General features: G+C 49.7%; 1 protein-coding gene across 1 annotated transcript; it reads right to left on the reverse strand.

Moving 5' to 3' along the window:
• Positions 1-1,775: 1,775 nt before the first annotated feature.
• LOC311231762 (serine/threonine-protein kinase pim-2-like) lies at positions 1,776-9,620 on the reverse strand (the record flags this gene model as incomplete). Its single annotated transcript, XM_084318385.1, has 7 exons — positions 1,776-1,858; positions 3,322-3,486; positions 3,951-4,131; positions 5,810-6,067; positions 8,278-8,406; positions 9,135-9,259; positions 9,569-9,620. The coding sequence occupies 7 exons, from the start codon at positions 9,618-9,620 to the stop codon at positions 1,776-1,778; spliced, it is 993 nt and encodes a 330-aa protein (XP_084174511.1).
• Positions 9,621-22,806: the final 13,186 nt, after the last annotated feature.

Raw genomic sequence — 22,806 nt, forward strand, 5'->3', positions numbered from 1 at the left:
TGGCGGTGGGCTCTCTGGTGGTGGCTCTCTGGTGGTGGCTCTCTGGTGGTGGATCTCTGGTGGTGGGCTCTCTGGTGGTGGCTCTCTGGTGGTGGGCTCTCTGGTGGTGGCTCTCTGGTGGTGGCTCTCTGGTGGTGGCTCTCTGGTGGTGGGCTCTCTGGTGGTGGCTCTCTGGTGGTGGCTCTCTGGTGGTGGGCTCTCTGGTGGTGGGCTCTCTGGTGGTGGGCTCTCTGGTGGTGGCTCTCTGGTGGTGGCTCTCTGGTGGTGGCTCTCTGGTGGTGGGCTCTCTGGTGGTGGCTCTCTGGTGGTGGCTCTCTGGTGGTGGCTCTCTGGTGGTGGCTCTCTGGTGGTGGCTCTCTGGTGGTGGCTCTCTGGTGGTGGCTCTCTGGTGGTGGGCTCTCTGGTGGTGGCTCTCTGGTGGTGGCTCTCTGGTGGTGGCTCTCTGGTGGTGGCTCTCTGGTGGTGGCTCTCTGGTGGTGGGCTCTCTGGTGGTGGCTCTCTGGTGGTGGCTCTCTGGTGGTGGGCTCTCTGGTGGTGGCTCTCTGGTGGTGGCTCTCTGGTGGTGGGCTCTCTGGTGGTGGCTCTCTGGTGGTGGCTCTCTGGTGGTGGCTCTCTGGTGGTGGCTCTCTGGTGGTGGCTCTCTGGTGGTGGCTCTCTGATGGTGGCTCTCTGGTGGTGGCTCTCTGGTGGTGGGCTCTCTGGTGGTGGGCTCTCTGGTGGTGGGCTCTCTGGTGGTGGCTCTCTGGCGGTGGGCTCTCTGGTGGTGGCTCTCTGGTGGTGGCTCTCTGGTGGTGGCTCTCTGGTGGTGGGCTCTCTGGTGGTGGCTCTCTGGCGGTGGGCTCTCTGGTGGTGGCTCTCTGGTGGTGGCTCTCTGGTGGTGGCTCTCTGGTGGTGGCTCTCTGGTGGTGGATCTCTGGTGGTGGGCTCTCTGGTGGTGGCTCTCTGGTGGTGGGCTCTCTGGTGGTGGCTCTCTGGTGGTGGCTCTCTGGTGGTGGCTCTCTGGTGGTGGGCTCTCTGGTGGTGGCTCTCTGGTGGTGGCTCTCTGGTGGTGGGCTCTCTGGTGGTGGGCTCTCTGGTGGTGGGCTCTCTGGTGGTGGCTCTCTGGTGGTGGCTCTCTGGTGGTGGCTCTCTGGTGGTGGGCTCTCTGGTGGTGGCTCTCTGGTGGTGGCTCTCTGGTGGTGGCTCTCTGGTGGTGGCTCTCTGGTGGTGGCTCTCTGGTGGTGGGCTCTCTGGTGGTGGCTCTCTGGTGGTGGCTCTCTGGTGGTGGCTCTCTGGTGGTGGCTCTCTGGTGGTGGGCTCTCTGGTGGTGGGCTCTCTGGTGGTGGGCTCTCTGGTGGTGGCTCTCTGGTGGTGGCTCTCTGGTGGTGGCTCTCTGGTGGTGGCTCTCTGGTGGTGGCTCTCTGGTGGTGGCTCTCTGGTGGTGGCTCTCTGGTGGTGGGCTCTCTGGTGGTGGGCTCTCTGGTGGTGGCTCTCTGGCGGTGGGCTCTCTGGTGGTGGGCTCTCTGGTGGTGGGCTCTCTGGTGGTGGCTCTCTGGCGGTGGGCTCTCTGGTGGTGGGCTCTCTGGTGGTGGCTCTCTGGTGGTGGGTTCTCTGGTGGTGGCTCCTGGTGGTGGCTCTCTGGTGGTGGGCTCTCTGGTGGTGGGCTCTCTGGTGGTGGCTCCTGGTGGTGGGCTCTCTGGTGGTGGGCTCTCTGGTGGTGGCTCTCTGGTGGTGGCTCTCTGGTGGGGGAGTCTTCTAGGCCAGGGGGGGAGAGTCATCACCATACAGGTACTGGATCACAGCTGGAGCAACATCTCCTCTAGGGTTGGTCGGTCTGCAGGGTCTTTAGAGAGACAGCTCTGCAACAGGTGCTGGCATCCTGGAGGGCGAGAGAGAGAGATTTTGGTGAAAATGTGCAATATGTCTGCATTTACATGTTAAGCTCTTATCTAGAGCAACTATAAGTGGTTAAGTGCTCCAGTAAAGTTTGCACAAATTCCAGTATTGGCACCATAGCAAGAAGGCAGAGAAAGCAGCACTAGGAGCATGTTAACAGCCCAGTCAACAGCCTGAGCACAGGAAGCCTAAAATACATCTGTGTGTGTGTGTGTGTGTGTGTGTGTGTGTGTGTGTGTGTGTGTGTGTGTGTGTGTGTGTGTGTGTGTGTGTGTGTGTGTGTGTGTGTGTGTGTGGGTGTGTGTGTGATTGATTGATTGATTGAAAACTTTATTAACAGATTGCAGAATGGGTACAGTACAGCTCAATACATACAATTGTTAAGGGGATGCAGACCAGAGAAAGACTTTCGTCTTGTTTACATCTGGGTCCCCCATTTTCAATTCATCATAACATATATGACATACATGACATACAGATAGTCAGTACTGCTACATCTATACATTTATGACATATCAGATTTGCAAATACAGTACTGTTTGTGATACAAAAAGAGTCCAGAAAAGACAGTATATACATTTGACGTAGACACGGTACATTGGAGGGTAGGTGGGGGGGGGGGACTGTACATTGGAGGTGGTTGGGTGGGTGGGGGGGGACACTGTACAACTGTACAAGCAAAACTGTACATTGGAATATTGACAAAACCATACTTGGTCATTTACTGTACATTGGGTTGGGTTAGGACATTTACAGGGGCCAGTTTCGAATTGCAGTCTCCCGTAGGTGTTCTTTGAGAGTGTTTTTGAAGGTGGGTAGTGATTCACATTCCTTTACAGCTTTGGGTAGGGCGTTCCACATTGATGTGGCATAATTGCGAACCGTGTTTAGTCCCTTGTTTGAGCCGAATCTGGGTTTAACATGATTTGTGGAGCTCCCTCTGGTGTTGTGGTCGTGGTATTCACTGACCTTTGGGAAGTATTTTGACATGTACATGGGTACCTTGGTCATGTAGTGTATCTTGTAGACCAGGCCCATTGCAAGTTGCTGTACTCTGTCGTCTACTCTAAGCCATCCTAGTTTGTCAAAGTGGGCAGGGGTGAGGTGAGTTCTAGGAGTAAGGTCAAGCAGTAGTCTGACCAGTTTGTTTTGAGATGTTTGTAATTTTGTTTTTAGCGCCTTTGAGGTGCTTTGGTACCATGAGGTGCAAGCATAGTCGTAGTACCCTTGAATGAGTGCTCCTGCCAGAGTCTTCAGGGTATTCTTGTTTACCAGTGAGGAGATCCGGTACAAGAATCGAGTTCGTTGGTTGACTGGTGAGCGCGTGTGTGTGAGCGTGTGTGTGTGTGTGTGAGCGTGTGTGTGGGGTGTGAGCGTGTGTGTGTGTGTGTGGGTGAGCGTGTGTGTGTCTGTGTGTGGGTGAGCGTGTGTGAGTGTGTGCCTTACCAATGTTGGGATGAATGTAGGGATCAAGGGTGAGGATGTCGTCGGGGCTCTTGAAGGGGTCGTCACCATATAGCATGCTGTACAGCACCTCCCCCAACTGCCACACTGTGAGCTCCACTGCCTTGTAGGCCTTAGTGAGATGGCACTCTGGAGGAAAGAACCTACCTGCAGAGAGACAGAGAAAGAAAACAATATGAAGAGAAGAAGAGAGAGAGAGACAGAGAGAGAAACAATATGGAGAGAGAGAAACAATATGGAGAGAGAGAAACAATATGGAGATAGAGAGACTACACTTCATAACAACCTGCCCCCTATACCAAGACATCAGAGACATGCTTCCCACAAATTGCAAACACCCAAAGAGACTTTGAAATCATTGGCAAATAACTCAAAACTCCAAATATACAACAATGTGCAAACACAGCAGCAAGATTTGTGAGCTGCTGTGACAAGAAAAGGACATCCAATGGAATGCAACCACCATAAAGACTGTCAATCACACAAATAATTCCTTCTGTACTACATGTAAACGTATGTTTCCCATGTCAATAACGCAATAAAGAGATAGAGAGACAAAGGGCTGGGTAGTGAAGGGTCAGAACAGAACAGAACAGAACAGGGCAGCATACCTTCAACACCTGTATGATACAGTCCATCATGCAGGTCGCAGCCACAGCCAAAGTCTATGAGCCTGAGGCGCGGGACGTCAGAACCGGTTTCTACCAGGATGTTATCCAGTTTAATGTCCCGGTGCAGAACTCCTCTAGAGTGGACCTCTATTACAGCCTGAACCAGCTGCCTCATGAGGACCTGGAACATACAGAGAGAATGTTGATGAAACACACACACTTACACAAACACACATACACACAAACACACACACACTTACAGAAACACACATACACACACACATTTAGAATATTTTATTTATGTCCACATAAAGACAAAGTTTAAAGGACACAAATATTAACAGTGCACTTGTACATTGTGGGATTATTCCGATACAATCGTGCCACAGTGGCAACCAAAGTTACAGACTCACATGGATGATGAACCTGACAATCTACACACAGCTCATGGGTACAGATAGCAGCGTCTTCTCCAAATTCCCAGGCTGCCAATAATTGCTGACACTGAGCAATATTTTGCTAATTGTTTGGCTCTTCTCTTCGGAAGACCGGCCAACTGAAGGCCTCTAACACCCAACTTATGGACATGACCCAGGCTTCCAAATATGAAGACTAAAAGTTTACAGTTGTAGCCGAGTTGTGATATGGTATGGTCTAACAGTTGATATTTTAACATTTTGGTTGTAAAGGCTTCCTCTAGACTGTAGTCAAACGTGCAACCAACTTCTAGGATGAGAACCTCTCTGTTATTCTCATTAACAATAACAACATTGGGGGTGTTTGCTGAAATATCAGAGAACAGTGAATTGTCCCTACACAGATTGAGCATATTATGGCTTCACACTGGTGTGCTTATACAGCTTATATGTTGCAGGTGACCCGAGTGTGGAACTGACACTGTCTGCAATCAGGTCCACGATCCTATCATGCCTACAAATGTAGAGCCCTTTGTATGCATGACAGCCATTGAGTATGTGAGACATGGTTTCTGTTGTCTGTTCGTGACCATGGTGTATGCAGTGTGGGCTATGACTGCCAGGGAACCAGATGGAAAGGTTGAGCATTGATGGTAAAACCTGTAGCCTAGCTTTTAAAGTAAAAATGATGATGCTCTCATCAATAGCTAAATTTTTTAAAACTGCGTGCGAGACAGTGGTCAGCGGCAGGGAGACAAGCAAGCTTCCCTTGCAGTTTAAGCTCAGTCCAGTGTTGACGTTGGCGTTGTTGTTGTGCCGACATGAGATGGCCACGGGCATTGGTAAGTGGCAGTTCATGCCACGTTCCACAGATGTCAATGGTGGCCTTCACAGAGATGGTAGGGTCAGAGATGATCTCCTCAGAAACATTAACAGCGTCTGAGTCCGGCCCCACCCACTCCAGGGCCACGTTAGACCAGCCGCATAGGTCATTCAGGTCTGGCCAGTCAGACCACACCTCGAATCCGGGGGCGCGGCTGTCCAGCTTTCCACTTGGTTTCTTCTTGTAACCCAGGAAGTTTGGATCCGACCCACACGCCAGGGGGACCTTGCGTCTCTGCAGGTCTAAGAACAGAGAGGCTCTGGCCTGCTCTCTGACGTGCTGGTCGTCACTGTTCGGCATGTTGAGAAGATGACAATGTACTTGTGGCAATGTACGTCCATTCAAAGTTTGGAACACCCAGGCTGCCCCTCCGCATGGTATGGAATATGATGTCCCGTGTTGAGTGAGTGTTCAGTCCAGTCCATTGTCTCACCATCTGTCCACACACACACACACACACACACACACACACACACACACACACACACACACACACGCACACGCACACGCACACGCACACGCACACACACACACACACACACACAACACAAACCACCTACCTTGGCTTGGAGCTCCGGCAGCACCTCAACTTTATTGTTGACGTAATCGAGGAGGGTGGTGCACGGGTCGGGTCTCTCCAGGACTAGCAGTACCTCCTGCTCCAGGTTGTACCAGTCCAACAGGGCCACGGCTGCGCTCTGTCCCGGCTCCCCTGCCACCCTCAGCAGGAGCTGCACCTCCAGGGGGACCTCATCCATTGTTGAGCCTGTCACCTGGGTGTTGGTGACATCGTGCTTGGGGATGTGTTTTATCGCCACCTACAGGACAGACACAAAAACACTATTCTATTGTCTGCAACACTTCAAGCAAATGTTCTATGAATGTATGTATGTATGTATGTATGTGTGTGTGTGTGTGTCAATTAACTTTGAATCTAATCAATTCAAAATGTAAACTGAAAGTAATTTACATGTTAACACATTCGGGACGGGCCACGTATATATCCGTGTTTCAAATCCATGCTTAACACATCCCACGCCGGAAACGGCTTACGACGTGTTTCAAGTTCATGCAAATTCTGCCATTCCACGGCGTACGACGTTATTGAAATCATATTTCATTTTTTCGCCATGTTATTCATAATTCCCTCACAGAGCCTGGTCTGATGCAGTGGGAGCATGCACAACTCTGCAACGCTTCAATACTGCCGCCTGGTGGATGATCGGCGAGTTGCCAAACCGGAAATGGACGAGTCGATCTCGGTGCGTCTGGGAAATGCGTCCGACATTCGCATATTGTTGCGGGACTGTATACACACGTCCATGTGTAGCGATCGCTGCCATAACGCAATAATCGATACGATTTGGCCGTTTATTATGATTATACAAACCGGAAATGGATTTAGGAGATCGCCGTCAAATAAGTGGGATCTTTTTCCTCCAGTCTCATCGTCGAACGGTAAGAGGACGCTGACGTCATTTTCAGCGCGTTTGTTTATTATTATCCATGCAAACTGCTCCGATCAATATATCACCCATACTACATAAAGCATTTACTGACGATCACGGAATTATAAACAACCCCCCCCCCCGTTCATCCGCGCATGATCAGTCATAACGTTTAGGATCATGTACAGTTAACATTTTTAATATAGCGTGTATCGCCAACAAACGGCATTTGATAATCTATATATGCGTTTATGCCTATATCTCACGTTCTAGGAATTACTGCAGAAAACGATAAAAACATATTTATATTCTAGACGGTATTTTCGTATGAATCTATGAATGAAAAAGTAAAACGTTCCTACATCCTGAACGATAGATAATCGATGTTGAATGGGCCATAGTAATGTCAATTTAGCAATACAATTTAAAAAGTTATAGCCCTGCAAAGAAGGTGAACATCTCCATAGGCTTACAGTGCTGGCAGTGAGTGGTATAAGATGCTCAAATTGCGTGGCAGGGAATGTGTTAAGGGACCAACGAAGGATATGTCCGTGGCAAGGTTGTTTTGGCTTTTATTCCATTTTAAATTCAAGGTCGCCGAGCTGCACTGCAGATATACCCTACTCTTTGAATTCGAAAAAGTGCATTACCGGCCAGATCCTCTTAATGGCGCTGTATCGATAATGCAGTGTTACCTGTGGCAGAAGTTGTCTTTTTTTTTCTGGATTTCCAATGTAGTTTTCTACTCACCTGAAGCGATCGCTATTGCCTGTTGCACGGAATATGTTTTGGATCGCGGATTTCACGATGCAGTAAAGGAATTTATCATCAGCCAATGGACATATCGATCTACCAGATGGCGATCGATAACTGGGAAATGGTGTGGGGGATCCAACCGGCTCATGGTAAGATCTTTTTCACGTAAATTACATGCTGATAAGAGCTTGTTATGATACTCAACCAGTCGATCAGCGTATGTAGCTACTGAGACGAACACAGTTATTGGTAATCAATAATCAGAAACGACGTCCCCCGCCCCCCCCCCCCTTCCATGCATTCATGCTTGAGGATCGTACCGATCATATGCAGTTTGAGTTTTAACTGTAGCTTCTGTATAACCGAAATGCCATTGGATATAACGTTAGTAGCTATTAGCCCTTTATCCAGCCTTCCAGGAAATATACTAGACCAAATCCCGTATAACGCTTATATTCACGGCGCTATAAAATGAGAACGTATTGATGAAAAAATTATTTCTTTAAGCCATTTTGAAGGGACGGTTTATGGACTCAATTGACAATGAGAATGGACAGATAGCAATACTATAAAGTATAGATTTAGCTCTACAAACAGCCCCACGGACTGTGCAAGTCTGTTTACATATGCTGGCCGTCTACAGTGATTTTAGACGCATCCAAATGGCCGCCAATGTGTTAATGATGGGACATCCATTCTCATGTATTGTCAATAGGCTACATAATTCAACCTTCTCGTGCCTGAAAGTGTTTAAATTTTTTACTTTGAATACAAATCAACTTTCTTTCATTGAACTGATCCCAACCCAGGTGTATATGACTCACAGGTAGCTTGTCCTCTTTGCGATAGCCGGCAAACACGGTTGCAAAGGCTCCGCTCCCCAGAACGTCCTGTTCCTCATACCGGAGCTCAAAAGCCGCTTTGACCTCCTCCTCGTTCTTCTTTTTCTCCTCCTTAGTAGTAGTAGTCGTTTATTCAGTCATCATCTCACACAATACAATATACACCATCATTTAACAATATTTGATTTTACAGTGACTGAAAAGGTACAGACTGAAGCATAATGCTTATATATGCCTGTCCTATATTCTTAACGAAAATTAAGACGCAAACAGTATTCTAAAAGAAAATAGCAAAAAAAACAGTATTATTCACCCTTGTAGTTTTCAAAAATAGCTTTACAAACCATTTTCTTAAAAACGAATTACTCATTCTTAACTGTATATCAGCATTGTTCCACAAGTTAACCCCAATAATAGAAATACACCTCCTTTTAATCCCTTTCTTAGCTTTTTGAACAGTAAATTTACAAATATCTCTCAAATCATATTTTCTTTCATGTATTGAAAAAAACCTTTGCACCCTGTCTGGGAGTAACTTTGCTTTAGCTCTGTACATTATTTGCATAGTTTTATAATAAACCAAATCATTGAATTTCATAATATGAGGTCGCATTTCAAAGAGCTCCTGGGAAATGTTTACTGCATTGGGCTGCGGTCACGTTTGATACTCACGTTTTTAAGTGTTTTATCCGATTGTACCCTGTTTTATCCTGTTTTTACCACTATCTGCAAAACTTGGCAACACACAACAAGCAACATTCAGACATTTCGGAGATTGTTTACTTACTGGTTTGTTGGCTTGGCGACGCTGACGCGGAAGTATAGTCGCGACTTCGGACATTATAGAAGTACGGGCTGATCTTAAATCCATTGAGCACCTCATTGTGGAACGTCAAACTGAGCTCCTGTCCCGGCTGGATAGTCTGGAGCCATCGGCCGCTGTCCCCTCGCCTACTCGCTCCTCCTGGGCAACAGTTGTGAGGAGGAAAAGAAAGGTATCCCTTCCTCTCTTCGACCCCATGGACTCCCCGCTGCTCTCTAACCGTTATGCTCCACTGTCAGAACGCTTGGACGCCTCAGGATCACCTTCTTCTGGCGAGCATGGTGTTATCCAAGGAGCAGCTTCCCCAGATCGGACCCCCTGGCCTGGCAGCGCTGCTTCGCTGGCTGCCTACCCTGGGCTAACGCTAGCCGCAAGTAGCAAGCCCCACACCGCATCCTCCTGGGCCTCGGTGGAGACAAAGGGATTGCAACCAAAGAAAAGGAGACTGACCTCGCCGCAGATTCCCGATCCCCTGAGTGATGAGGAACCTCTTCAACTCCATGGTGAAACGCCACCGTCTCACTGCCCCGAGATCTCTCCAATTCGGCCACATAGCGCCGCTGGAATAGCTGCCTGGTCCAAGAAGGTGAAGGGCGACAGGGTTACCTCGCGTAGGAAACGCACCTCTGCCGGCAGCAACGTTTCCAGGTCACGGTCTACTTCTCGCTCTCCCTCCGGTAAGCATACACGAAAATGCTCCCCGCTGGCTCCCACAGCCTCTCCCGATTCATCACATGCTGGTAACGCTGCTACAGCTAGCATAGCTGATTCTAGTCATTTACCTCCTCCTGCTACCGCAAATAATGGCAAGCCCTCTTTCTTTTCTCCTCCCGAATACATCCTCGTGGGGGATTCCATCGTGAGAAACGTCCCGATTCCCAAGGGCATCTCGTACTCCTTTTCTGGTGCAAAAGTTCTTGATCTAATCAAACATATCCCATCCATTGTGGAGCGCTACCCATCTGCTCATACAGTCATTGTGCATGTGGGAGTGAATGACGTCAGCCTCAGGTGTAAACAATCAGTAGACCATCGCAAGACATATGGGCACATCAAACTCATCAAAGACTACAAAGCGCTGGCAGAGCTGATAGAGAGCCTTGGGAAAACCTGTACATTCTCCGGTCTAATTCCCACCCTTAGACGGAGCTCAGAACACTTTAGTCGGCTATACAGTGCCGATCAGTGGCTGCGACATTTCAGCTCAACTTGTGGACATGGCTTTATCAGCCACTGTTGACAGAATCCGGCTATAGGGCGACAATAATGTGGTCAAGAGGCATGGTTTCTATCTTTAGCCTGTAAACGGCGTGGTTTATTCATTCACATGGTATGAGCAGCAGCACATGAGTTCTCCTCTCACTGAGAGGCTGGTGGAGAAAGAGATAGAGTGGGAGGAGACATCTCTATTTATACTCGCCACCTGGTGGTATCTTGAGTGGCTCCGCCTAGAGCGCCCTCTAGTGGAAACAGTTATATATGCAGTTAGACAGTTACTAACAATCCTACATAGAACCTCTAACCTTAACACTCCCACTTAGGGTTGTATTAGCATACTGGATAACTTCTCCGAAAAACATTTTACAAAGAAAATAATACAATCCAAAAACATCAAAATAGTATGGCAGTCAATATTTACACGTTAAACATGACCTCTGCAAATCTCTTCAATTTCAATTTGGAACAGGTTTCCTCATAGTGTCTGCTACCATGTCGTCCGTTGGACAATAAATCAGTGTCATTCTTTCTTCTCTGATGACAGATCTGATGAGATGATATTTTATATCGACATGTTTACATCTATGTCGGCACACTGGGTTCCTAGCAATCACAATGGTTCCCTGGTTGCCCTGATAAACAACAGTCTTCATATATACATAGGTGTTCATCACTTCGAGCATCTGTTCTAGATAAACAAAATTTTTCATATATACATAGCTAGAAACATACACTCGGCTTCACAGGTTGATAGTATCACTGCAGGCTTTAAGCCCTAAACCCTTGCTGCCCTTTCTGAAACACAGCTGTTCGTCTGCTGCACCTCTGGGATAACGAAAAACATGTTTTTGACGTATTTCAATGCTTCTCTGTGGGGTCAGCAAAATGCTGTGACAATTTTTACTCACTACAAAACATAGGTCAGGGCGAGTACAGGTTGTCTAACAAATGAGGCTACCCACAGCTTCTCTATACATCTCTTACATCAGTCAAAACATCTCAGGATATTTTCCACATAATTAAATCATTTAGAACATGGTAAGTCATCCACCTCTGTATTTAAACATGGAATTAAACATAGGATCCATTTCAGTATTTAAACATGGATTCTACTCCTCCCGTATTTAAACCTGGAGTATCCTCCTCCTGCATTTAAGCAGTGTAGCCACCCTCCTTCAGTATTTAAACATGGAGTACCCTCCTTCAGCATTTAAGCAATTAGCTACGAACCATACTTTGTATTTGTCGTGGCCTTCAATACCCTCCTGGATTGAATACACCCATTTCCCTCCCACTGTCTGTCTGCCCTCTGGTAACTTGGTTGAATACACCCATTTCCCTCCCACTGTCTGTCTGCCCTCTGGTAACTTGGTTAGAGTAAAGGTGTGGTTGTCCTCTAGGGACCTCATCTCCTCATCCCTTGCTCTCTCCCATTTACTTGATTCGGGGGACACTATGGCCTCTTTAAAGGTTGCAGTAATAGCAGTAGCAGTAATCAACGGTGGTAAGTGTACTGTCATCCTCGTCACTCCCTTTCCGGGCATAATCTGTCAGATACTTTGGTGGTTTGTGTTGCCTTGAGGGATACCTCCCACTGCTTGGGGCACTTGACGTCACCCTCGGGTGCTCCTCGTCATCGCCCTCCGGACTGATGTGTCTCTTACTCTGGAGTCCAGCTCTGGCTCCTCTGTCTGTGTCTCGCTCTCACATGTTGTCTTTGTGACAAACTTGACTAGCATGTGTTTCTGCACTCTCCCTTTACCGGGATGATACACTAGGAGAGCGGGGCTTCCCTTGTCGTGCCCTACAAAGAGTCCTTTTTCACATCTGGACTTGGGCTTTCCCCTCTCCTGCAGGTACGCATAACACACTGATCCAAATCGGTGCATTCTAGCTAGATTACACTTCTTTCCTGTCAGTGCTGTATACGGGGTGGTGCCCGTGTGCTTATTAAAGCACCTGTTTCTGGTGTAAGCGGCTTCTTGCACCGCATAATGCCATAGGCTCTTAGGTAAGTTGCTGTCTACTAGCTTACACCTAGCCATTTCGAAAAGGGTGCGCCATTTCCTCTCCGCCACTCCGGTCTGGTGTGGGGGATATGGACATGACGTCTCGTGTCTTATCTTGTTCCTTCTCAACAGTGATTGGAACTGTTTGTGAACTCGGTTCCGTTGTCGGACCTCAAGCATCCTACGTTACCATAAGGGGCTACGTCTGCCAGGAATTTCTCCGTGGCCTGGAGTGTGTCGCTCTTTGCTTTGAGAAAGTAAACAAACACTGCTCCTGTGCACACATCTGTAAAAGACTGTACATATCTAAAGCCTCCTATGGACTTGTTGCTTACTGGACCGGCTAGATCCGTGTTAACTAGCGCAAGTGGTACCTTTACTTTTTCTGTGGGATTTCTGTTTCTCAATTGAGTAAACTTCCCCGTTTTGCACACTACACATTTTTTGTCAGGTCTACGCTTTTCACCTTCAATGTGCATGCCTTCTGTCACTGCTTGCAGTTTCAGTAAATCCTCGTAATTACAATGACCCATAATCTTGTGCCATGTCTGAATATCGTGACTGGCCGTCACGCTACACATATCATTATTATCATTACACTTGTCGTTGTCATTACACTCTGTTTGCAGATAATACATTCTCTGGTACATCTTTATGTCAAACCGTGTACCGTCAGGCTCTACAATAAAATGTTTACCTTTATCGAAGAATACCTTGGCACCGCTTGCAGTAGCAGCTATTACAGAGAATAGTCCTTGTGGGAACGATGGTACGTAGAGAGCGTTCTTTAACGTCACTGTATGCCGGCGCCCCCCGCTGTCCGTGAGGCATACTTGTGCGTCTCCTCTCTCTTGCGCCAACCCGTAGGTGCGCTTCCCATCTGCCAGCTCCATGCTGTGTCTCTCCGGGTGGAAAGTGTTGTCAAAGTTCTTGAACCGACTCCTGTCGTTGATAGCATGGGACGACGCACCTGTGTCCACGATCAGTCCCTTCCTCTGGGCCCGCTGCAGCTGTGCCGGCCTGGCAATGCACGCTGTCCGCGCCCCGAAAGCGAAGTCTTCTTGTCCCGTTATTCTCCGGGCGTCGTCTCGATCCGTCTCACGTCGACCGTCGCCGACATCGTGTCCGCTGCCGCCATCTTGTCCACAGCCGCCATCTTGTCCGTAGCCGCCGTCTCATCCATGGCCGCCGTCTCGTCTATGGCTGTCATCTTGTCCATGCGCGTATCGTGCGCTCTGGTCGTGTTTCTTCATGCACGCTCTGTCTGTGTGCCCCGTGGATTTGCAGAAGCTACACCAGACAGTCTTTGTGCAGTCGCCTCTCCGATGGCCTTTCTCTCCGCATCGCCAACACGCCAGCTCCGCCGTGGTCCTGGTCCTCTCCCTTGGCGTCGCTCGGGCCTTCAGCACCCTCTCTCCCGCCTCCGCGGCGGCTGGGTGGGTATCTTCTGAGGCCTCGAAGTTTCTTAACTTGGCCTTGAACTGTCCCAGCGTCATGTCCGCTGAACCGTGTGTTACCAGGAGTGTGAACGGTTTGTACAGCTCCGGTAGTCCTCTCATTATCATCGCCATCATTAGCCCATCGCTTGGTGCTTCTCCTGCACTCTTCAATGCCGTCATGGACTGCTCAGCTCTGATGACGTATTCGGTCACCGTCTCGGTGTGCCCCTTCCTCAGTCCTGTTAGTGTTATGTAGAGGGCCACGACTCGGGGTCTTCTTCACCCGATGTAATGCTCTCTCAACACCCCCAGGCTTTCTCTGCCTTTGTCTTTAGTGTCGCGGAATATCAGCCGCAAGCTTGTGTCGTCGAGCAGTGGCGCTAACTCACAGTACGCGTCTGCGTTACGCTGGTCGTCCAGGGCTTGCTCTTCCGCCGTCAGTGGTCCCGTGGCATTGCCCTTTGCTGTTGTGTTTTTGAATTTACTTACAATTTCAATTATATCAATTTCATTTAGCCCACAAAGGAACATAGAACTGATATTACCATTAATCAGATTATTAAACATATCTTTTTTATCCTCAGGCACAACAATTTTGCTGGCCAAAGTAGCTCCAACACCCACAAAGTAGTCATTGAAATCTTCAACGATGCTTTTTACATTGTCCACTTTAGCATCAGAGCTATTTAGAAAATAACTTGGAAATTCAGATTTATAACCTCTATTCCGAATAATATGATTGATTATTTTCCAGGTCCTTTGTATATTATTTACACTGTCCTCTAATATTTTATTGTAGTATTCCTTCTTCTGTACTCTCATAATGGAAGTCAGTTTATTCTTATACAGCTTATACTTTTCTTCGCTTTTACTGGTTCTCAGTTGTAAATATTTCTTGTAAAGTATGTTTTTCTTTTTGCACGCCCTTTGCATAGCTTTAGTCATCCATGGCTTTCCTTTATATTTATCCTTCACCCAGGTCTTTCTAATAGGACAGTGTTTGTTGTATAGCTCTGTGAACGTCAACAAAAATGCATCATATGCCTGATTTGGATCGTCAACATACACCTCATCCCAGTTGTAGTTTGTAAGGTCCATCTTTAAGGCCTCCATTCTTTCTGGTGTCCTAATTCTTACAAATTTACAAGGTTCACTTACATCAACTGAACATTTTACCGTCTTCTTCTTCTCCTTCTTTTTCTTCTCCTCCTCCTTCTTCTTCTCCTTCTTCTTGTACTCCTTCTCCTCCTTCTTCTTCTTCTCCTCCTCCTCCTCCTTCTTCTCCTCCTCCTTCTTCTTCTTCTCCTCCTCCTTCTTCTTCTTTTTGCATTCGGGTGGGGTAGTCGACTACCAGTAAAAATAAATTTAAAAAAGTGAATTTAATAAAAGATTTTAGAGATATTCTGTTATGACATCATCCCATTCCGTTATAACATTGTTATGACATCATGACATTCTGTTTTAGTCGCATATGCGACCGAAATTTTATCTGTGCGACCTCAAAATATAATTGGGAGCATTCGTGCAAGTGCAAATAATTGTTCTGGTGCAAATACTAAAACTGACACTGAGGAGTGTGTTTCTTCATGACAACACCATGGTCGTTATTGGATGCCCTGCCCCCGGCTGCTAGTTTGAATCCCAAGACTTGTCTGAAGCACTTGTCAGTGCTATATTGACTATTCATGGCCTGAGCCACCAGCACGCAGCGCCTGTCATGGCCGCGCCAGCCCAGGCCCCAGCCCCTCACGGCCCGAGACTCGATCGGCCTAAAGTTGATGTGGGCGTGTCGATAGAGGAATGGAACGTGTTCCTCCGCCGTTGGGACGTATTCCGCGCCGGCTCAGGCATAAGGGATGCTGAGGCCCCCTTCCAGCTGTTTCAGTGCGCTGGGCCTGTACTTGGAGACAGCCTGTTGAAAGCCGCCCCCAATGCCGCCTCCGGACCCTTGCCAGAACTGATCGCTTTCATGCGTTCCCTAGCTGTCATCCCAGTCTCTACATGTGTCCTGCGCACCGAGCTACTTCAGCTACGCCAGGAACGCGATGAGACATTCCGCGCATTCGCCGCCAGAGTGTGGGGTAAAGCGGAGACATGCGCATATAATGCGGTATGTGAGTGTGGTAAGGACGTGGACTATACCGACCACATTATCCGTGATGTTCTGCTTAATGGCATCTATGACTCTGACATACGCCGCGAGACACTGGGGACACCTGACGTTCTGGTCAAGCCAATTAACAACGTGACTGCACTCGTCGAGAACAAGGAGATGGCCCGTAACGCTCTCCCGTCGTCCTCCCTGTCAGCCATGTCGTCATTCCGGCGCCTTAGGGCGACCCCACAGACGAGCCTCGCCCCGGGCCCTGCGGACAGGGCTAAACGGGCTTCGTGCCCAGAATGTAAGAGCATCTTTAGCGTCTTCACGGAGGGGCCTCGCGGGTGGAATCCTAAGCCTCACCAGGTGTGCATCGGCTGCTACAGGGCTCGCCGACAACAGGGGCGTCAACAGCCGCCGTCCAACGGTCAACAGGCCGCCATGGGGTCAGAGCTGATCTCCCAGGTCTCATCGGTGCAAGCTGGAGCCCGCCCTGGCCGACATTGCGGGAGCCATCGCCGCACCCCTACGTTGCACGGCTGCGTCAACAGGCCTGCACCTGTCAGGCTCGAGCACCACATCTTCTCCAAGGGCGAATGGAAACGAGCTAGGCTGAGAGACCACCCCCGGGCATTGATCACCATCTCGTGGACATGCCAGTCGGACTGAGGGATGGCGCCGGCAACCGGGGCTCGGCAGACGGGGCTCGGATATCTGCCGTCGCAGACACTGGCGCGCAGTCGGACCTTTGGTCTCTAACGACCAGTATCGGGTCAGGGTTGGCGGTTCGGGACGTCTGACACTGCACAACCGGCGGTTCCTCCATGCCTACACGCCGCCCACACCCTGCGCCCATCAGCAGTCGGCTGCGCCGCCGCCCACTGTCCACCCAGGATATCAGCCCCCACCTGTCACCCAGGATATCAGCCCCCACCTGTCCACCCAGGCTATCAGCCCCCACATGTCCACCCAGGATATCAGCCCCCACCTCAGCAGCCGGCTGATGGACCCCGCGACTCGGTGGTGGGCACTCCCCCACCGGCGCCTGCTGATGAGGCGACCTCTGACCTTGCCGTTCCTACGGTGTGTGAAAGACTCCCGGTGCCGCAGTCGCCGCTGCCCCAGCCTACTTGGCCGGGCCGCGTGAGGAGGCCGCCTACACGATACGAGCCCGAGTCCGGCAGCTGGATACAGGATTTAGACCGTTAATCTACTCCGGCCCATAGCTTTCCGGTCTGGGGGGGGATGAAGAGTTTATCGCCAGCCACTAGAGGGCAGCGTCTCACTACTATCTGACCGGATATGCCGTGCTCCTATTCAGCATTGCTGAGCGGCCATTTTAGTTTTAACGTTACTGTTTCACTCCGCCTCCAGTCAAGACGTCGTTCAACTCATTCATGTGAGATTGTTTACATTATTGTTAGTTAGTGTGTATTTACTTTATATCCTTATATATATATATTTATGTCTTTATATATATATATGCGTTATGTTAGTGACAACATGCATGTATGTAAAACTTTGTCAGCTTATTTTGCTGTATTGTCTGTTTCAGGGTGTCGTCATCCTTGTCAATTAAATACTAAAACTGACACTGAGGAGTGTGTTTCTTCAGTTAGCTAGTTAGCCAGCTAGCTAGTAGTACCGGTGAATCATGTTGCCAATTGATTTCGGTCGACTAACGTTAGCGAGATTGGCCTACGTTCCGTTACATATTCATAATCATGAGAAGGATAGGAGTCTGAGGCTGGATGTCAAAAGACAACGCCAAACATTTATTAATGTTAAACTCTGTTGACGTTGAGCTAGTGTGCTGACAGGAAAGTAACAAACAATATGGGCCGTGCGGAACCCTTATCCCCAACACATAGTTCCGTGGGTGGTTGTTAAGAGTTGTTGATCTTCCACAAAAGTTGAATTGTTTAAATGTATGTTTAATCCAGTAAGAATAGGCTATATAACATACATCTGTGCAAGTAGATTACATTACATTAACAAAACGTATTGCCCTTTTGACATGTAGCCTTTTCATAATCATGAACGTTTATTTGGAAGTATTTTTTATTCTGTACTTAGTTTGAAAGTGGTCAGACAGTTCCCTCTGTGTGTAATACAGAGTCTTCACACATTCATAAATAACACTACAGAAAAGCTGGTTTGTGCACTGTAATAAAAGAGGTTTTGTTCAATGGTATTTTTTTTATTTTTTTTACCGAATACCGTGATATAGCTACCATGAACCGTGGTATTTTTGCCCAAGGTTATCATACCTTAAAAATGTCATACCAGCACAGTACTGTTATATTGTCGTTTAAATTTTTTATCAATAAAAAATATATATTACATATTGTTGGTGCTCCTTACATTTTGGTGGGTGCTCCTAAATCTTTGCTGGTGCTCCCAACTTTTTGAAGTTGGGAGCACCAGTGCTACCAAGTAATTTTTTTAATTTCGAGCCCTGATTTTACATATTGTGTGAGTGTGAAACATACCGTTTTACAACCCCTGGACAGACGACGCTTCAAACCTGGCCTTGGGGTTGAAAGGTCATTGGGTGCAGAGACGTCTTGGGTCCTGATGTCCTTCACCTCAGTGTTACAGACACGTCTCTCCTTCTGTATGGAGTAAAGCAATACACACAGTTTACATCATTGATGTGAGAAATTGTTAAAGGCAAGATAGTGATCTATGTGGTAAAGTAGCCTACTCACACCCAGCAAGCTTTTTATTTGCATTCACATGATTGATATAATTTAGCTTGTTGCTTGAACATAATGGTATCACAATTGCCTTAGTTAGAACGCCATACAGGTTTCATAAAATGTATCACTGTGGCGGCTGGGTGGCGCAGCGGACATTGTGCTCGTCACCAACGCAAGAGACACCGGGTTCGACTCTGGATGGTAGGAGGAATAGCACTGAGGTGGTAATCTGGATGTTGTAAACAGCAACTCCTACAGGTCGGTTGGGGGACGCCTGCACAGCAGACAGGAAACTGACGAGGGTAGTGTGAGCCGCCGACACGTTACACCTCGCCAATGAGAGTCCGCGCTGGCAGGTGAAAAGATGTGACAGGCTGCCTCCTCATGTACCGGAGGGGACACGTGATGCAAGGCTTCTATCCTCCCTACAACCGACCAGTGTGGGGCATATGCGAGCAACGTTCAAGACAGGGGAGGGAAGAATTGGCACAATGGAAAAAAATATATAATAATTTTCTTTATTAAACATAAAAAATTCGAATGTTGATTTAGAATTCGAATGCCAACGTAACGAACGAAGGTTCGAACGTTCGAATGTTTGGGCTCCGAACTTTTTTTCCCTTGCTCTAAGGACTTGTTATTGAATAGTCTTATTGCTTGTAATATACATTTCAGGTGCAAAGGTCAATGACCAAACACACCCAGACGCGTGAATACTTTCCCTAAGCCAGTTGTACTTTTGCGCGATCTGATTGGCCACTGACGTTTCTGGTCATGTGACATGTGTGCCAATTGTGGGACGGCAAGTTCTGCGCCTATTTCCGGGTCTAACAGCCTGCAAACTACCTAACGCCTAGTTTATCACTGGTTAAGCTTAGGCGACTCTTTCGAAGTTGGTTAGGGTTAGAGTTTGGAATCAGGGCTGGTGTTCTATCGGCCTGCTCTAAGACAAACTCTAACCTTAACCAACTTCGAAAGAGTGCCTAAGCTTAACCGGTGGCAGAACTTGCTGTCCCACGATTGGCGCACATGTCACATGACCAGAAACGTCAGTGGCCAATCAGATCGCGCAAAAGTACAACTGGCTTAGGGAAAGTATTCACGCCACCCAGACACATTCCATCTGTATTCCCTTCAACATCACAGTCTACACATCTACGTCAATGAACATCAGTCGCCATGAGCGGCATGCAAAAAGGAACTTCTCTTCATACCATGGTAAGTGATATCATCTAGTTTTCAGTTACGTGCCAAAACCAATGGGTTCCTAAATTGCAGCTTGTTATTAGTATGGTTTTTATTTCATTTAAAGTGACTGCCCACAAGAGGCCTAAACGTTGCAGCCAAGACATCCAAGTTGAGGAAGCAGCCCAAGTTGAGGAAGCAGCCACACCTCCCATCAGGGGCGTAATTCCTGGCCTGAGCCACCAGCACGCAGCGCCTGTCATGGCCGCGCCAGCCCAGGCCCCAGCCCCTCACGGCCCGAGACTCGATCGGCCTAAAGTTGATGTGGGCGTGTCAATAGAGGAATGGAACGTGTTCATCCGCCGTTGGAACGTATTCCGCGCCGGCTCAGGCATAAGGGATGCTGAGGCCTCCTTCCAGCTGTTTCAGTGCGCTGGGCCTGTACTTGGAGACAGCCTGTTGAAAGCCGCCCCCAATGCCGCCTCCGGACCCTTGCCAGAACTGATCGCTTTCATGCGTTCCCTAGCTGTCATCCCAGTCTCTACATGTGTCCTGCGCACCGAGCTACTTCAGCTACGCCAGGAACGCGACGAGACATTCCGCGCATTCGCCGCCAGAGTGTGGGGTAAAGCGGAGACATGCGCATATAATGCGGTATGTGAGTGTGGTAAGGACGTGGACTATACCGACCACATTATCCGTGATGTTCTGCTTAATGGCATCTATGACTCTGACATACGCCGCGAGACACTGGGGACACCTGACGTTCTGGTCAAGCCAATTAACAACGTGACTGCACTCGTCGAGAACAAGGAGATGGCCCGTAGCGCTCTCCCGTCGTCCTCCCTGTCAGCCATGTCGTCATTCCGGCGCCTTAGGGCGACCCCACAGACGAGCCTCGCCCCGGGCCCTGCGGACAGGGCTAAACGGGCTTTGTGCCCAGAATGTAAGAGCGTCTTTAGCGTCTTCACAGAGGGGCCTCGCGGGTGGAATCCTAAGCCTCACCAGGTGTGCATCGGCTGCTACAGGGCTCGCCGACGACAGGGGCGTCAACAGCCGCCGTCCGACGGTCAATAGGCCGCCATGGGGTCAGAGCTGATCTCCCAGGTCTCATCGGTGCAAGCTGGAGCCCGCCCTGGCCGACATCGCGGGAGCCATCGCCGCACCCCTACGTTGCACGGCTGCGTCAACAGGCCTGCACCTGTCAGGCTCGAGCACCACATCTTCTCCAAGGGCGAATGGAAACGAGCTAGGCTGAGAGACCACCCCCGGGCATTGATCACCATCTCGGTGGACATGCCAGTCGGACTGAGGGATGGCGCCGGAAACCGGGGCTCGGCAGACGGGGCTCGGATATCTGCCGTCGCAGACACTGGCGCGCAGTCAGACCTTTGGTCTCTGGAGGAGTTCCTGGCCTGGGGTTTCGCAAGGGACAACCTGCGACCCGTCAGCCTCAGCCTGTCAGCCGCCAACCGAGGGAGCGTTCTTCGCTAGGCTCTCGGTGACCTGCAGCGGGGGGCTCGTTACATCCTGCCGTTCCATGGTATACGTGAGCAGCTCAGTCCGGGCCATGTACCTCTCCTACGAGTCGTTGCTCAACCTCGGCCTCTTGCCTGTGAACTTCCCGTCGGACGACATTGCAGGGAGGCATAGCCCTGACACGGTTGACACGTCAGACCAGCCCTTGTCCGTCAACGCCGGCGCGCCCCGGAGCACTGCCATTCCCTTGTACGCCAGAGAACAACAACCGGATGAAAGGGTGGCTACTCAGGAGATACGCCTCGTCGACGTTCAATGCTTGCCCTCATCGGGCATTGCCATGCATGGAAGGGCCACCTATCGATATGCACGTGGACCCCGCAGCTACTCCCAAGGCATGCCACACCGCGGCTAACGTGGCTCTACACTGGCAGCGGAGGGTCCACGATGACCTCCTGCGGGACGAAGCCCTTGGGGTCATCGAACGCGTGCCATATGGCAAGCCAGTTACGTGGTGCCATCGTATGGTAGTCACTCGGAAGCACGACGGTTCCCCCCGCAGGACCGTGGACCTATCCCCCCTCAATAAGTTCTGCCAGCGTGAGACCTTCACCACTGAGTCCCCGTTCCACCTCGCACGCCGCGTCACGAAGGGCACCTGGAAGACCGTCACGGACGCCTGGAACAGCTACCACAGTGTCCCACTGCGTGAATCGGATCGCCACCTCACCACCTTCATCACACCCTTCGGCCGTTGGCGCTACACCAGGGCACCACAAGGTTTCCTGTCATCAGGGGATGGCTACAACCGTCGGTTTGACGCCGTCCTCTCGGACTATGAGCACAAGGAATGTTGTTTGGATGACACCATCCACTATGACACCGACCTGGAGCAATACTGGTGGAGGACCATCGACTTCCTGACGCGTGTCGGCCGGTCGGGCATTGTGTTGAACCCGGACAAGCTTCAGTTCGCAGAGAGGTGCGTTGATTTCGCTGGCTTCAGGGTGTCGGACTCTACCATCGAACCGCTCCCGAAGTACTTGGACGCCATCCGGGACTTCCCTACACCGGACTCCACAAACGGATATCAGGAGCTGGTTTGGCCTTGTCAACCAGGTGGCTAACTACGCCCAGCTGCGTGACACTATGGCTCCATTCAAGCCGTTCCTCAGCCCACGATGTGTGTTCCTATGGTCCCCCGGTCTGGAGAAGGCCTTCCAGACGTCCAAGCAAGCCATAATTGAGGCTATCCGTGAGGGCGTGCAGCAGCGTACCTGCCTCTGCCCTGACTGGTCCAAGCGCGGCGTTGGCTACTTTCTGCTCCAGCAACACTGTCACTGTGCCTCGGGCATACCGGACTGCTGTCCTGAAGGATGGAGGATCACCCTCGCGGGTTCGCGCTTCCTGTCCCCTGCGGAGCAGCTGTCGAAGGAGAGGCCCTGGCCGTGGCCTGGGGTCTGGAACAGACACGGTACTTCACGCAGGGGTCCGACAACCTCGTCGTGGTCACCGACCACAAGCCGCTGGTGAAGATCTTTGGCGACCGCACGCTGGA

This window comes from Notolepis coatsorum (genome assembly GCF_963971535.1).
Source record: "Notolepis coatsorum genome assembly, chromosome: 7".
Taxonomy (NCBI): domain Eukaryota; kingdom Metazoa; phylum Chordata; class Actinopteri; order Aulopiformes; family Paralepididae; genus Notolepis; species Notolepis coatsorum.